This window comes from Quercus lobata, chromosome 12 (genome assembly GCF_001633185.2).
Source record: "Quercus lobata isolate SW786 chromosome 12, ValleyOak3.0 Primary Assembly, whole genome shotgun sequence".
NCBI classification, from domain to species: Eukaryota; Viridiplantae; Streptophyta; class Magnoliopsida; order Fagales; family Fagaceae; genus Quercus; species Quercus lobata.
In genome coordinates, this window is record NC_044915.1 from 4,356,135 (window position 1) to 4,371,674 (window position 15,540).

The 15,540-nt window shown below is 34.7% G+C and overlaps 1 protein-coding gene across 5 annotated transcripts; it reads left to right on the top strand.

Annotated features, from left to right (window-relative positions):
- The first annotated feature begins 1,992 nt into the window (after positions 1-1,992).
- Positions 1,993-14,765, top strand: LOC115971414 (ABC transporter E family member 2-like). 5 transcript variants are annotated; one of them, XR_004087313.1, is made up of 15 exons: positions 1,993-2,102; positions 2,197-2,337; positions 4,564-4,649; positions 5,594-5,691; positions 5,777-5,894; positions 5,986-6,075; positions 8,368-8,672; positions 8,782-8,977; positions 9,058-9,243; positions 9,359-9,628; positions 12,916-13,161; positions 13,260-13,392; positions 13,484-14,123; positions 14,200-14,332; positions 14,421-14,758. XR_004087313.1 is itself a non-coding variant. In XM_031091331.1 (13 exons), exons 2-12 carry the CDS (start codon positions 2,235-2,237, stop codon positions 13,377-13,379), a joined length of 1,818 nt encoding a protein of 605 aa, XP_030947191.1. In that variant the 5' UTR covers positions 1,993-2,102; positions 2,197-2,234; the 3' UTR covers positions 13,380-13,392; positions 14,421-14,765. The 5 variants fall into 5 exon arrangements, 1 of the variants encoding a protein (XP_030947191.1); XR_004087314.1 differs by having other exon boundaries at positions 13,484-14,046; XR_004087315.1 differs by having other exon boundaries at positions 13,484-13,526; positions 13,574-14,332.
- The last annotated feature ends 775 nt before the right edge of the window (positions 14,766-15,540 follow it).

Sequence of the window (15,540 nt, forward strand, 5' to 3'; positions counted from 1 at the left end):
AAATCGGACCATTGCCAACAACCAAAGCCATGACCACAGCCACCGTCGATGACCCACAAACCAGCCACAACACCGGACCACCACCAAAAAGGGACATGAGAGAGCGAGAGGTTTGAGTGGGGTTGAGAAAAGAGAAAGGTGAGAGGTAGAGGACAAAGAAGAGAGAGAAATAAAAAATTAGTAAAAATTTTACAACATTTGGCCATACTGTCATATTTGGAACTGCATTGTAGTTTTGTGCTAAAACTTTTGAGATTTGAGATGTCTAATCCTAGCTCAACCTTTGGTGGGAGAATGTAAGTATTGTTTTTTGCATATCTGATGAGAATTACATGCTAAATAAGCAATAAAATTCCATATTTATTCTTATAACGTGCTTCAAAAATCCTTGATCTATTGTGTTGCTCTTATGTTGTCTAATTTTGATAGACTTGATATTGGAAGCACGTGAGCAGCTCAGGGTTGTTTAGTAGACTTTGCTAGAAGAACTGCCTTCTTGACACATCCTCGATTCCACTGGCATTAAATTGAAAATAATTTAATTCAGTAGCTCAAGCTTCTTTGACAAATAGAATGACCAAGCTTAAACGTATAATCATAAGCTTTTGATACTCAACTTTTTTTTAAGAAAGAAACTAATGGATTTTATTAATAAAAAATTTTAGGGTGTAAAATGCAAAAACCCTCAAATTTTAAAGTGTGTTTTGCACTTTGGTCTACTTTTTTTCAATAGTTTAGAGACAAAAACAGATACAAAAAAGAATTTGTTATAATAGTTTAGAAATAAAAATATATATTTAAAATTGAAAATTGATAAGGGTAACATTTTTAATAATTTAGAGAAAAAAATTCAAAGACAAGAAAACAAATTCACAAAAAATTTAGAGACGAAAATAATATTTCGACCTAATGAAAAAAAAAGTGGTAAAATTAAAATTCTCATTTCCCGTTCGACCCAGTTTGTTAAAGGAGATATTATAGATATGAGGAAAACCCTAGTAGTTCTGTGCGTTAGCTCTAAGCTCATAACACCCAGTTACGTACCACATCACCTCTCTCTCACTCTCTTTGTCTGATACAACGTAGGCGTGTAGAAGTAGAATTTATAACACACAATTACTACAACTCTTCCACGAAACCCAAGTTTTACAAGAACACTAGACTAGTAAGCAAAATATTAGAGAAAACCTCTCTAACAAACTTTATTAAAAAACACACATAACATAAATAACCTCTCTATAAATTTAGAGATGAAAATAATATTTTGACCTAATGAAAAAAAAAAAGTGGTAAAATTAAAATTCCCATTTCCCGTTCGACTCAGTTTGTTAAAGGAGATATTATAGATATGAGGAAAACCCTAGTAGTTTTATGCGTTAGCTCTAAACTCATAACACCCAGTTACGTACCACATCACCTCTCTCTCACTCTCTTTGTCTGATACAACGTAGGCGTGTAGAAGTAGAATTTATAACACACAATTACTACAACTCTTCCACGAAACCCAAGTTTTACAAGAACACTAGACTAGTAAGCAAAATATTAGAGAAAACCTCTCTAACAAACTTTATTAAAAAACACACATAACATAAATAACCTCTTTATAAAGAGTATTTATAGGAATATAATTTTTCTTAGTCCTTTTAAAAGTTATGCATAAGTAAGCAGAAATAATGTGTGAACCAAATACTCTCTATTCTTGGTCTACAAAAGTTCATGTCTTCCTCACTCATTTTAAAGGCTTTAATCATTTAATATAATGCTGTGAAACAAATGTCTTTATTCTTTAAATTTAATGTAGTTGTGAATTTAATATCTTTGATATCATTTTCATTGTCCTCACATATGTACAGTACTGTTTTTAGGTTCAATTTCAAAGAAAGTAAAAATTAATTATATTTTTTACCAATTTTTTAGTTGATCCTTTATTTTGAACTAAATTATTTATTTTCCTTCATTTTTATCTCAATTGTATTTAACTATTCCGTGCAGTGCACGCACGGTTAGTGACTAGTTCAAATAGGAAAAGGAAAAGCAGAAAGACTCTTTGTTCCTCGTAACGTGATTTGCATCATTCTCTCCTATAAAACCCAAACAAGGAGGTAAAGAACTTCACTTTGTAATTTCAAAACCCTAACTCTCTCTCTCTCTCTCTCTATTCATTGCCTTTTGTGAAATTTTTTGTGTGTAATTCAGAGAATAGAAGATAAGAGAAGAAGAAAAGAGAAGCAGAAATGTCGGAACGATTGACGCGTATAGCGATTGTGAGCTCCGATAGGTGCAAGCCCAAGAAGTGCCGCCAGGAATGCAAAAAAAGCTGCCCTGTTGTCAAAACCGGTACCTACTTTTTCATTCTTATTCTGAATCGATGATGAATTGTTCTTGATCAGTATCTATTAATTGATTTTTTCTTTTGATCTAATAATTTTTTTTAATTCATTATGAAATCAAGAAGAGCATGAATTTTGGGTTAAGATTGATTATATTTGCAATGGATTCTAGTATGAATTTTTGATGAACCATGGATGTGATGCAACAAGCAGTATTAGGCTTTCTGGGTTTTTTTTTTTTTTGTTTGCTTTCAAGTTTCAGGCAAATGGGTTTGTAAGAATTACTTAAATATTGGTACCACAGACTAATTTTGGGCCTATTTTTTAATAAAGGTATTGGGGGTATATTTCTTCATTTGGGGTGTATCTACTTTAAAATTATTTTTAGTTTTAAAAATATACTAAATTACTGATTTATAGTCTGATAACAATAATATTGGATTGAAGTAAAATTTATCATGCATGGTAAGCATAGAAAGAATAGTTATTCTGATGGTAGACTTGGGAAAGTACCATTGTAATTGAAAGTTTTTAAGTGGTATAACTTCTCAAGAGTTATACCAGTATATAACTTGAAACAAACCCTTTTGCTAGATAAGATGGAAGTTATTATATGAAAATAGGAGGGAGGATGTTTTAGGATGACTATCTCTCTATTTTTTTTTTTTTTTTTTGATAGGTAAGAAAAAAATTATTAAAGGACTACTTTATGCAAAAAAACATAAAGCAGGCAAAGATTACCAAAAACAAAAGCAAAAACTATGTACAAGAAAATATTGGCTATCTCTCTAATTTTTCTATGTGGCACATAATATTGGATTTTATTGAATCAAGATGTTCATAAAATGATAAATGAGAATGGTGAGCTTGGCGAGCTCATAGCTTTATTTGTGACAACTTTGTTTGATTGGTCATGTGTGCGGGGATTTACTTCTATGGAATCCATTCCTTTTTTTTAGATTCCCTTTCTTCTTGTATATAGTTTTCTCTTTTTCATTGTTGCTTGTACTTATTTTCTTTGCCTACTTCATTTCTTTGATGGAGTAGTAATTTTCATACAACTTTTCTTACCTATCAAACAAAAAAAAAAAAAGGATTTTCTTTATTATCCATTATTGCTCTTAAATTGATACATGCTTAAAAATATATGAAAAGTGAATGCTAAACAATATATAAAAATATATTTATTAATTAATTAATTGTATCATATCCTAGATTTTTAGAAATTTCTGTATCGCAGTATCCCGTATTGTACCATACCCGTACCCAAAAGGTACTCCTGCCTCTTAGGAAATACCAACTCATAACCAGTCATGAAATACAAAAATGAAAGTAAATAAAATTAAATCCTAAAATGGTCACAGTATCCATCACGTTACAGATGATCGATCCTTCAGGTAAAAAACAAAATCAATCAGTATCAATTTGATCAAATAGATAGTAGGCCTTTCATATCTGGTGCTGCATCACATCAAAGGATGTGGGTCCGTTAGGCACTAGCTTATTTGATTTTTTTTACTTATTAAAAAAAAGGAAACTGGCTTAATTGATTTTTTTTCTGAAATTTGGTTAAAGCTAAAAAAAACTATACAAAAAAGCTGATGGCATGCAATCTAGTAAATAGATGGTGATGAAAAGTAACCTTATTTAGGATAGAGTGGTAAAACTGATGCATGTTACTAGCTGTAATAGTTCACAGTGGTTCATTGAGTAACCTATCTAATCTTTTGAATAAAATGACTGAGTTCATTGAATAACTTTAAGTAGTTGGGATTAAAGCTCAGCTGAGTTTAGTAGATAAAAGGGTTAAGATCACTTAAGAATTGTGAGTGCTTATAATAGTACTTATAATAGTTGAGTAACCTTACATTCGATGGGAATTTGATGTATGTTGTATGTGTTGATGTGAGAATAGCTAGCAGGAGCATTATCTTTGGTGGGCTTGCATTTTGCTCATTATACTACGACTGAAGACTGCATTTGCTTCTTTACTTTCTAGCTAAGCTTCTTTATGGGTTGTTTTGCCTTCAACATGGAGTTTGGTTTATGATGATGAACTTTAATTCAAATGGCACTTTCTCCTCCCTTAATAGTGTGATGGAAGTTAAAAGTCTTGGGTTTAAGACCTACATGGTTTGTGTAAATCACCAATCCAAAAATGGAATTTGGATTATATATTCACGTCTTTTGGTGATAGATACAGTTTCTTACCATTTCTGCACTATATATGCAGGAAGACTCTGTATTGAGGTTACTCCTGCATCGAAGATTGCTTTCATATCTGAGGAATTGTGTATTGGATGTGGTATCTGTGTCAAGGTTAGTAAATTACTGTTTTTTTTTTGATAAGTAACGAAAATTTTATTAAAAAACAAAAAACAGCCAACCCAAGTACATTGGGAATGTATTATGGGGGCATAAATCAAAAACCAAGATTACAACGATCAAGTAAAACAGGAAGAGAAGAACAAGAAAAATGACAAAAGACCACACTCCAGTCAAGGAGAGTGTGTAAAAACAAAGACTTAATCTCTAACATAGAGCGTTCACATCCCTCAAAGCTTCTAGCATTTCTTTCGCGCCAAATACACCATAACAAGCAATGAGGCACAATTCTCCACAACTCTATATTTCTATGTTGTCCAAACCTACCCTGCCAAGACTCAAACAACTCAATAACCTTCTGAGGCATAACCCAATGAATTCCAAAAAAACAAAATACCAACGGCCACAACTCACAAGCAATGGGGCAATGAAGAAGAAGATGATCCACTGACTCCCCACAATTCTTACACATATAGCACCAATCAAGAACTAGCACATGTCGTTTGCAAAGGTTGTATGTTGTTAAAATCTTACCTAAGGAAGCAAACCATGAAAAGAAAGCTACCCTAGGAGGAACTTTTGAATTCCAAATCATTCTCCGAGGGAAGGATAATAGGGTAGAAGGGTAGAAAGAAAGATAGAATCCTCTAACCTCAAAACCTCTACTCCTTACTAGCTTCCAACAAACCCGGTCTGGACCCAATCCCCTTACCTTCGAAGAGTAGACCATATCCATAAACCGATCAAAGGATTCTTGTTCCCAATCTTGTGGAGGACGACGAAATTTAGCATCCCAATGAATCCTCCCACCCGACCAACACATAACCTCCGCTACTGAAGAATCCTTTGTTCTACTGTTGTAATAATTTTTCTTCTCTCTCTTGGTTGGTTGTATTCAAAGGGACGTATTGATCTAACTAAGTATTCTACTGATGCAGAAATGCCCGTTTGAAGCTATTCAGATCATCAACTTGCCAAAAGATCTGGACAAAGATACAACCCATCGCTACGGCCCTAACACTTTTAAATTGCACAGGTTAGTTTTCTATTTCTTTTCCAGAAAAAAAAAAAACGTGTATATCTTTTTCTTTAGTTTGACAGAGCAGGAAACTACTTAACAGGTTACCAGTCCCGAGACCTGGGCAAGTTCTTGGCCTGGTTGGAACTAATGGCATTGGGAAGTCCACTGCCCTCAAAGTTTTGGCTGGAAAACTGAAACCAAACCTCGGTCGCTTCAATGTAATATTCTCAGGCATCATTTCCTTAATGGCTTCTTGATGCATTTCCATTGCTTATCTTTTTGACTTTTATTATATTTATTATTTTTTAGAATCCTCCAGATTGGCAGGAAATCTTGACATACTTCCGAGGATCTGAGCTGCAGAATTATTTTACACGTATTCTTGAAGATAATTTGAAGGTGTGCTTTTTTGATTTAGAATGTTCTTTTAGACATATGACATACCTTGTTGAACTTGAAAAATAAATTGAATTTCTATCTACTTGTCTCACTATTTCATGATTGATGTTGATCTTCATGAGTAAATAACTAATGAAGCTTTGAAATATTTTAGTTGTTTACAAGGGTAAGGTGTATCTTTGCTACTACCTTATTTTCTTATTATCTTTGTTGTTTTAGTAGTCTACTTGGACTGGTCCCTACTTATGTGTTAGGTACCATTCAATCTTTCATGGGCTCCAAAAAAATTCTGTAAATTGTTAATATTGTCAAGTCCTCTTATAAGGCAATTGTTTAACATATTCATTAGAAAGGCTAAACATTAAATGAGTACAAATTCGTAGGGTTTGATTAGCGTGGTCGCCTACCAAAAAAAGGAGTGTAACTACTATTAATTGAAATTATTCTCAAATCTTGACTTAGGCCTATAGATGATAGCTTTGATGGGTATCATGCAAAGTTTACACAAATTCAATTAACTTTTTTTTAATATCCATATAAAGTTTCTTACATATAACAATGCATTAAACTTTGCACCATTGTTGGTAAAAGTGCGAAGCGCCAAAGGCCCTACTCTTCTTTCCCCTAAAGTGAGGCGCATGTTAGGATCATGTTAGAAACTTGAACCAACTTGTCAATCAGAAGCAAAATTGACTCATGTAAAGGAAGTGCCGATTGCCACTCAGAGGAGCCAAATCGGTACTTCCATGCATTTTTAGAGTGCTGATTGACACACATAGATCAACGTGGATCCGAATTTGCATGGGGTTCCCTCTCAGTCTCATGTAGGTGATTCAACCTTGAGTTGGCAACCGCTCATATTAGGGTTTCTTCAAGTATTGGATGTCAACTGTCAGAGTTAGTTAAGAGTTAGCTAGCCTAGCAGATGCATGAATTGATTAAGCACGTGCATGTTTGTTAGGAGCCTCATTTAATAAGTTAAATGTGAAATTGCCCATCTTTAACATGTGCCGCAAAGGATAACCCATAGGAGTGGGCTATGTGTGGCCAATACAATTAGAGCTTAGGTGTACAAATATAGACATGTAATCCCTCATTTGATATCAATTAGGAGAATAAACTTGTTGCTTAGACTATTCTAGTCTTGCTTGGAGGTAGAGATCCTCTTGAAGTAATCTCTTTTTTTGATAAGTACCTCTTGAAGTAATCTCATCTTGGAGAAGGTGACTCTCTCAAAGTCACAACCATTCCCATTCAACCTATTTTCACCTCTGAGTTCAAACCCTTATGAATTAATATCTACAACCCAAATCAAGTTCAAGATAGACTAATCCAACTCACACAATGAGCTCTAGTTCAACTGGCACCTCCTCCCCTTACAAGTTCTAGGTGGAGGGTGGGGCTGTGGCCGTGGGTTCATGGCTGATCAGGTACACGTGTAGCTTACCAATCAAAAAGAAAATGCAACTCTTATCTGCCAACTGGAGACAAGGCATCCTGTATAAATCCAAACGTGAAACACAAAATCCAAAGTCCCACACCCAGAACCCATCAAACAAACTCCAAGGCTGCTGATACCCAAATGATCCACACCCACTGTTGAAACCCAAAACAACGCCTGATGGCACCATTTGTTCTAGATTTGTACTTGTTTGAGATAGTTGATTTCATTCTTGAATTTGTTTGGGCTTTATAATGGTTGAGGATTTTATGGATTTAATTGTGGCTTGATTATATCTCTCTCCTTGTTGATGTAGTCCTGGAAGCCTATTAAAAGGAGGCTTTAGAAATAGTTTGAGGCAATGCATTTTGAATGAAAAATTTCTGATTAGATATTGCTCTACAGCTTGATGGTGATTCCTAGCATCCCTAGATGGTGAAGCCTAGGGTTTGGACCGTTTCCCTATTTGCCCCTTTGATTTTTTTCCTACCCTCAGTTCTGCCGGAATGCAGTGTGGTTTGTTTAATTTAATGCTTGCATTAACTTGGTTAATTTGTATCTGACCACTTGGTGTACCAAGCCCATGGACTTCATGAAACTGCAAAAGACCTTTTTTATTTATATATATATATTTTTTCGTGGATGGAGATATTAATTATAAGAACATTTGATGGGTATGATTCACGAGCATCGGAAGTTGTCTTTATTAGTTTAATGCTGAATTTAATATGCTGTACGTACTTGGATCCCATGATTTTGATCATTCTGTGGGTTGTCTTTTGGTTGGATATTAGATTCCCTTGTTTAACCTTTGTCTCTCTACTAAGAATGTATATATATTTTTTTATTAGGCCATTATAAAGCCCCAGTATGTTGATCACATTCCAAAAGCTGTTCAAGGTAATGTAGGGCAGGTGCTGGACCAAAAGGATGAGAGAGACATGAAGTCAGAACTCTGCGCTGATCTTCAGCTGAACCAGGTTATAGACCGTAATGTAGGGGATTTGTCAGGAGGAGAGCTTCAGAGATTTGCTATTGCTGTTGTTGCTGTACAGAATGCAGAAATATATATGTTTGATGAACCTTCAAGTTACCTTGATGTAAAACAGAGGCTTAAAGCTGCTCAAGTTGTCCGTTCTTTGCTCAGGCCTAATAGGTTTTTGTTTCTCCAGCCATTTTCTTACTCTTAATCTTCAAATGATTTTATTGTTTGTATTAAGGACTTTTAAGAATGGTAATCACACTGTTTAAACTTCATATTTCAGCTATGTAATTGTTGTGGAGCATGATCTTAGCGTCCTGGATTACTTGTCGGACTTCATTTGCTGTTTATATGGGAAACCGGGAGCATATGGAGTTGTAACCCTTCCCTTCTCAGTCAGAGAAGGAATCAATATCTTCTTGGCTGGATTTGTTCCAACAGAAAATTTACGTTTTCGGGATGAATCCCTTACCTTTAAGGTTATCTGTTAGCTTTGCTAATTTGTTGCCTTTTGACTTTGTTTAGCTGTACTCTTTTATTTACTTGTTGCCTTCTCTAGGTTGCTGAGACTCCACAAGAAAGTGCGGAGGAAATTGAGACATATGCACGTTACAAATACCCAACCATGACCAAAACTCAAGGAAATTTCAGGATTCGTGTTGTTGAGGGTGAATTTACTGATTCTCAGATTATTGTGATGCTGGGTGAGAATGGGACTGGCAAAACAACATTTATCCGTATGCTGGTATTTTTTTTTCTTTTCATCACTTTTTTGTTCTTTGTCATGTTTAGCTGTTTAAGTTATTTTGGGATCTCCTGCTTTTTAAGAGGATGCGTTATCCTGTTGGCTAATTCTGCAGGCTGGTTTACTGAAACCTGATTCTGTAGAAGGTTCTGATGTGGAGATTCCTGAGTTTAATGTTTCTTACAAGCCCCAGAAGATCAGTCCAAAATATCCATCCACTGTGCGGAACTTGCTAATTTCAAAAATACGTGATTCATACATGCATGCTCAGTTTGTGTCGGATGTTATGAAGCCTCTTCTTATTGAACAATTAATGGATCAAGAAGTTGTGAATCTTTCTGGTGGAGAGTTGCAAAGAGTTGCATTATGCCTATGCCTTGGGAAGGTAATAAGTTTTTTTTTTTTCTTTAATTTTTTTTTTTAAATTTTAAAAATGAAAATGTATACTTTCTATTAATTGTGCTAGAATGTAAATAACTGAGTAGTTTTTGTCAATTGGTTAATTTATCCCCTCGGTATATTAATCATGCATTGTTGATTTTTGAAGAATGAATGTAGATTTATCATTTGTTGGTATTACTTAATTATTATTATTGTTAATAATAATAATTCTTATTCTTAGTAGCTCTTGAGCTTTTTGTATTTTCTTCATGTCAAGAGTGTTCATCATCATGGACACGATGTACGTTTTTTCAATAAAATTTTTATTACCTATCAAAAAAAAAAAAAATTGCTATTATTAGTTACATGAGTAACACAAGATTGAATTCCCTTTATGATCCCTTCTATTTGTCCAACATGCTGGGATTATGTTACCTTTGTACCACTTTATACTCCACCAAGTATTCTTTTTTACTTTCCCTATAAAATAACTGAAATTTTAAAATAGAAAAAGAAAAAAAAAAATTAGACACATGGCATATCACAATTGGTGGAAGTAGAACACAAAAGTGGCACAAAGGATTTGTATTAGTTATTTAGCTATTTAGTTTAGTCTAGGTTAAATAGGCTGGATGTTGCAAATGACTGTGTGTGTCCATGATTTTCAACAATTTGCTTGATTTCCTGGTGTACAGATGTACATATATATATATATGTGTGTGTGTGTGTGTGTGTGTGTGTGTGTGTGTGTGTGTATAACTGTCTCTGTGTGTCCCTGTGTGTGTGTGTGAAAATTGTAAAAACAATTTCATTAGTGAAAAGAACGCGCAATACCCCACGGTACATGGGATGTTTGTATCTTTACCTGTTTGTTTGATTTATATATTATATTTTTATCTATTTTAATTTGTTCTTCCTGGCCTTAAGTTTGCTAGTAGTAGATATCTCTGTATTTAAGGTAGTGTATAATGCTCAGTGTGTAGTCCAGAGAGTGCAGTTCTGGGTTGATTATTGGTGTGGTGATATTTTCCTTTCTTTTAAATAGTGAGCTTTAGGTCAAATGGCACCTCCTCCCTTATAGAAGCAATTGGTGGGTGATGTCGCGGGTTCAAGACCCATTAGATACATGTGTAACTAATAAAAAAGTAATTTATCCCTATTTCTGATTGGTTTGATTTTTTTATTATTATTTATTTATAATTAATAAAATTTATTGATATAAAGAAAGGGACACACTAGTACACAAGAAGTGTACAGGGGTCAATAAATCAAGTTCAAAAATTACATAAATCAAGTAAATCAAGAAAAGAGGAAAATGATTGGTTTCACAAAGCTGACAACCAATGCAATAAGGTTCTAAAGAACAATAACTTGAGGTTTGACATGGATCTCTCATTATCTTCAAAGAACCTGCTATTTCTTTCCTTCCAAAGACAATACATTTAACAATGGGAAACAGAACCATATATGTTCATTTTGATGATGAGCAAACCGACCTTACTAGCAAGCTAGGAGCCCAACAATGGACTTTGGCATAACCCAACTCACTTCAAATAAACCCAAAACCATAGACCATAGATCCATAGCAACCGGACAATGAGAGAAAAGATGGTCAACTAATTCACCATTACACTTGAAAATGATTGGTTTGCTTTTTATTTTATTTTATAAGATTTTATTTTATTTTTTTAAAAATTATTTAAATTTATAAATCACATGGGTATTACATTCTTTCACTGAAATGATGAATGGTTTGCTCTTTGTTTTTTAGTCTGCCTTGAACATAATACTGAGGAAGTAATGTGGAAAGCTTTGGGGACTATGAGTTAACTTCTATAAGCTTTAAGTAGCTGCTTTACGTTGCTATAAATAATGTAGGTGCTTTCTGAAGGTAAAAGGCTTTGGAGTTGAGTATGTTGAGGCAATAATACCTAAAACTTATGCCCAAAAGTCTTAATTGCTTCTGTTTGTCTCATATGCTTGGCCTGAGGTTGAGATGATTGATTATCCTGTTCTTAGTCAATTACTTGAATGCAATAGATTTGTCCATCCCTTTGTTTGATTGGTCTTGGGTTTGGGGGTTTACACATCGTATTTCTATTTTTGATTTCTTACTTTGTTGTTAGAATTTCTACTTGATTTGCTTGTAATTGCTTTGAGTGCTGTGTTCGCTATTGTGAATATATGGTACTTTTCTTTTTCAATAATGTTTTTGATTACTTGTCAGAAAATTAGATTTGTCCATCCCTAGTAGTGGTTTTGTCTGTAAAATTAGTTTTGAAACTTGTTAATCACATACTAAACTAGATTGATTGGATCCCATCCATCTCCAGTGGATGCATTCTTCAATTTGATTTAGAAGTTGTTGATAGACTTAAGTTCACTGCCTTCTCTTGGTTTTTTTTTTCCCTACCAGTTTTTTTAGAATTTCTTCTGGACCTGGCTTGATTCCTTCCTGCTGTGATGGATGCTAGGTGCCTGGTGCCCCCATGTGTAATTCCTTAATTTTGCCATTATTTGTTGTATTTTGGGGGATAAAGATACTTGGATAATGCTTTTGTTGGGAAAAGCCAAAATGATGACAATGGCACCTTCTCTGCTTGTATTAGCAAGGTGGAGGGTGATGTTGTAGGCTCAAGACCCAGTAGTTGGGAAAAGCCAAAATGTTGATGGTTATTGTGTTTGTATTGATTTCTTTTAGTGTATCTGTAACTAGTTTGAACTTAACATTTTTGTTTTGTAAGGTAGGTTTAAATTTTTCAGCCTACATTTTTTTTAATTCCCTAGTTTAAATCTGTATTTGTTTGTACATTGCTCTGTTCCTCTGTTTTGCGGTCTAGTCTCACGCTAAAAGAAAGAATTATCAACTATTGTACAATAAATATGTGTACAGTTGTGTGTTTTTCAGTTCTTGGTCAATTGTTGATTAGACATTATTATTTTTGTTTTGATTTCTTTTGCTTGTAGGACAAAAGCATATATAGATTTTTTAGCTTGCTGTGCACAGATAATTCTGCGTAAATTCTATTGCATGTGTTCTGTTGTCAATATTATAAAGGCTTTTATTATCATTCATCAAATAATCATTGGTGTGGTATGAATTCCCTGTGGTAGTCATTTGTTGGGATTGTTACAGAAGTTTCTGTAAGTGCAACTAGAAAGTGAAATATTCTTGGACATGGAGAATTCCAATGTTGTTTTATGCTGACTCATCTTTTTTTTTTTTTTTTTTTTTTTTGCTCTCTTCTGATTATTTGAAGGTGCTCTAATGTATGGCTTTACTTAATGCAGCCTGCAGACATTTATCTGATAGATGAACCAAGTGCATATCTTGATTCTGAGCAGCGTATAGTTGCTTCAAAAGTCATTAAGAGGTTTATCCTTCATGCAAAGAAAACTGCTTTCGTGGTTGAACATGATTTTATAATGGCAACTTATCTGGCAGATAGAGTTATCGTGTATGAGGGGAGGCCATCGCTTGATTGTATCGCAAATTCTCCACAGTCATTGTTGACTGGGATGAATCTCTTCTTATCTGTGAGTGTCACACCTGTTTTCCTTGTTTACCTCTCTCTCTCTCTCTCTCTCTCTCTCTCTCTTCCTTCCACTGATACATTGTTTTGCATTGCTTGCAGCATTTGGATATCACATTTAGAAGGGACCCAACTAATTTCCGCCCTAGAATCAACAAATTGGAATCAACCAAGGACAGGGAGCAGAAATCTGCTGGGTCCTATTATTACCTGGATGACTGACAATTTTAAATAGGTTGGTTCTTTCATATATCAAACTTATGCAAGTTATATTTATGCACACTTTTGGCACCTAAACATTCACTGGGAATTTTGTTGGTTTGCAGTTGCTTCTATTTCAAAGTTTTAGTGCATTGGTCTGAGCAGTGGGTTCTCATTGAGCTATTTAGATGTGCGGGCATCAGTTTGAGCAGTGGGATCTCAATATGTTGACAAACGACAAGATATCCTCGCCGGTTGAAGGCAAAATGTTGTACTTCTGGCTTAAAATGAGTTTTCAGGCCATGTTATTTATTGATCAGTTTACTATATTTTCTCCTATAGTGTGTTCACCAATTTTGGTATGACATCAGGTCAGTGAATCTGTATGCCTATTTTTCTTTTACCGCATCAACGGTTGTATTTAACTAGTTGAGGAACGGCGAAAATGATGTCAATTGAGTTATTGCTTCACATGTTTTGACTTTTGTAATTTCTGGGGTAATATTTAAAACAATTCCACCATAGTTTTTCTCTTGGAAAAATTTACTGGAATTGCTGAATGTTTACTTATATAATGTAATTAGAAAGATTTTTTGTTACTAAAAATTGGTTGGGGTAAGTAGCTGGATGTAGAGGGCATGATCTCAAGCAAAAACGTGAGCCTAGAGCTGGTGGCTTTTCAGCAGAGGTAATTTGCAGAGTAGCTTGAGTTTGCCACACTATGTAGTTAGCAAGAATTGGAAAGAATAGAGGAGAATAACATCTGTGAGTGTCACAACTGTTTTCCACCTCTCTCTCTCTCTCTTCCTTCCACTGATGCGTTGTTTTGCATTGCTTGCAGCATTTGGATATCACATTTAGAAGGGACCCAACTAATTTCCGCCCTAGAATCAACAAATTGGAATCAACCAAGGACAGGGAGCAGAAATCTGCTGGGTCCTATTATTACCTGGGTGACTGACAATTTTAAATAGGTTGGTTCTTTCATATATCAAACTTATACAAGTTATTATGCACACTGTTGGCACCTAAACATTCACTGGGAATTTTGTTGGTTTGCAGTTGCTTCGATTTCAACGTTTTAGTGCATTGGTCTGAGCAGTGGGTTCTCAATGAGCTATTTAGATATGTGGGAATCGGTTTGAGCAGTGGGATCTCAATATGTTGACAAACGACAAGATGTCCTTCGCCTGTTGAAGGACTTCTGGCTTAAAATGAGTTTTCAGGCCATGTTATTTATTGATGTCAGTTTACTATATTTTCTCCTATAGTGTGTTCACCAATTTTGGTATGACATTAGGTCAGTGAATCTGTATGCCTATTTTTCTTTTATAGCATCAACGGTTGTATTTAACTAGTTGAGGAACAGCAAAAATGATGTCAATTGATTTATTGCTTTACATGTTTTGACTTTTGTAATTTCTGGGGTAATATTTAAAACAATTCCCCCATAGTTTTTCTCTTGGAAAAATTTATTGGAATTGCTGAATATTTACTTATATAATGTAATTAGAAAGATTTTTTGTTACTAAAAATTGGTTGGGGTGAGTAGCTGGATGTAGTGGGCATGATCTCAGGTAAAAACGTGAGCCTAGAGCTGGTGGCTTTTCAGCACTACCCTTCCTCATTTATGATCTCTTGATTTTGATTTGGAAAGAAGACTCAACTAGCAGTTATAGTTGAAGGTTAAATGTCTATTTATTTAAGTGCAAAACAAAAGGGGTCATAGTTAATGCTAAAGGCCTTAGAGCACTAGCATCAGCACTTCTAAAAAAATTTAGCATTTGGCACATCAAAAAGTCACTTTATTTACTTTAACAAATCATTTTACAATTTTCTCTATATCACATCTCTTATTTTTTCTAATAATTAATTTCAGTATCACATCCAAAACCACCCAATCACTGCAACCCACAACCACCTTCAACGCACATCCAAAACCACCTTCAATGCAACCCACAACCACCCAATTACCACAACCATAACTACAATTGATGATCCATGAAAGAACCAGAAAATGGACCACCGCCTAAACAACTGAAGCCACGACCACAACTGCTGTTGATGACCCACAATACCGACCACCACCAAAGAGGGATGAAAAAGAGAGCGAGAAGTCTGAGTGGGGTTGAGAGAAGAGAAAGGCGAGAGGTAGAGGATAGATAGAAGAGAGAGAAAGAGT

What these genes read in the sequence shown, in the direction of transcription:
- LOC115971414 (XM_031091331.1), top strand. Translation starts at nt 2,235, where the DNA reads ATGTCGGAACGATTGACGCGTATAGCGATTGTGAGCTCCGATAGGTGC. An exon ending in GATGTGGTATCTGTGTCAAG is followed by an intron (nt 4,650 to 5,593) that starts GTTAGTAAATTA and finishes CTACTGATGCAG; the next exon opens with AAATGCCCGTTTGAAGCTAT. An exon ending in ATGAATCCCTTACCTTTAAG is followed by an intron (nt 8,978 to 9,057) that starts GTTATCTGTTAG and finishes TGCCTTCTCTAG; the next exon opens with GTTGCTGAGACTCCACAAGA.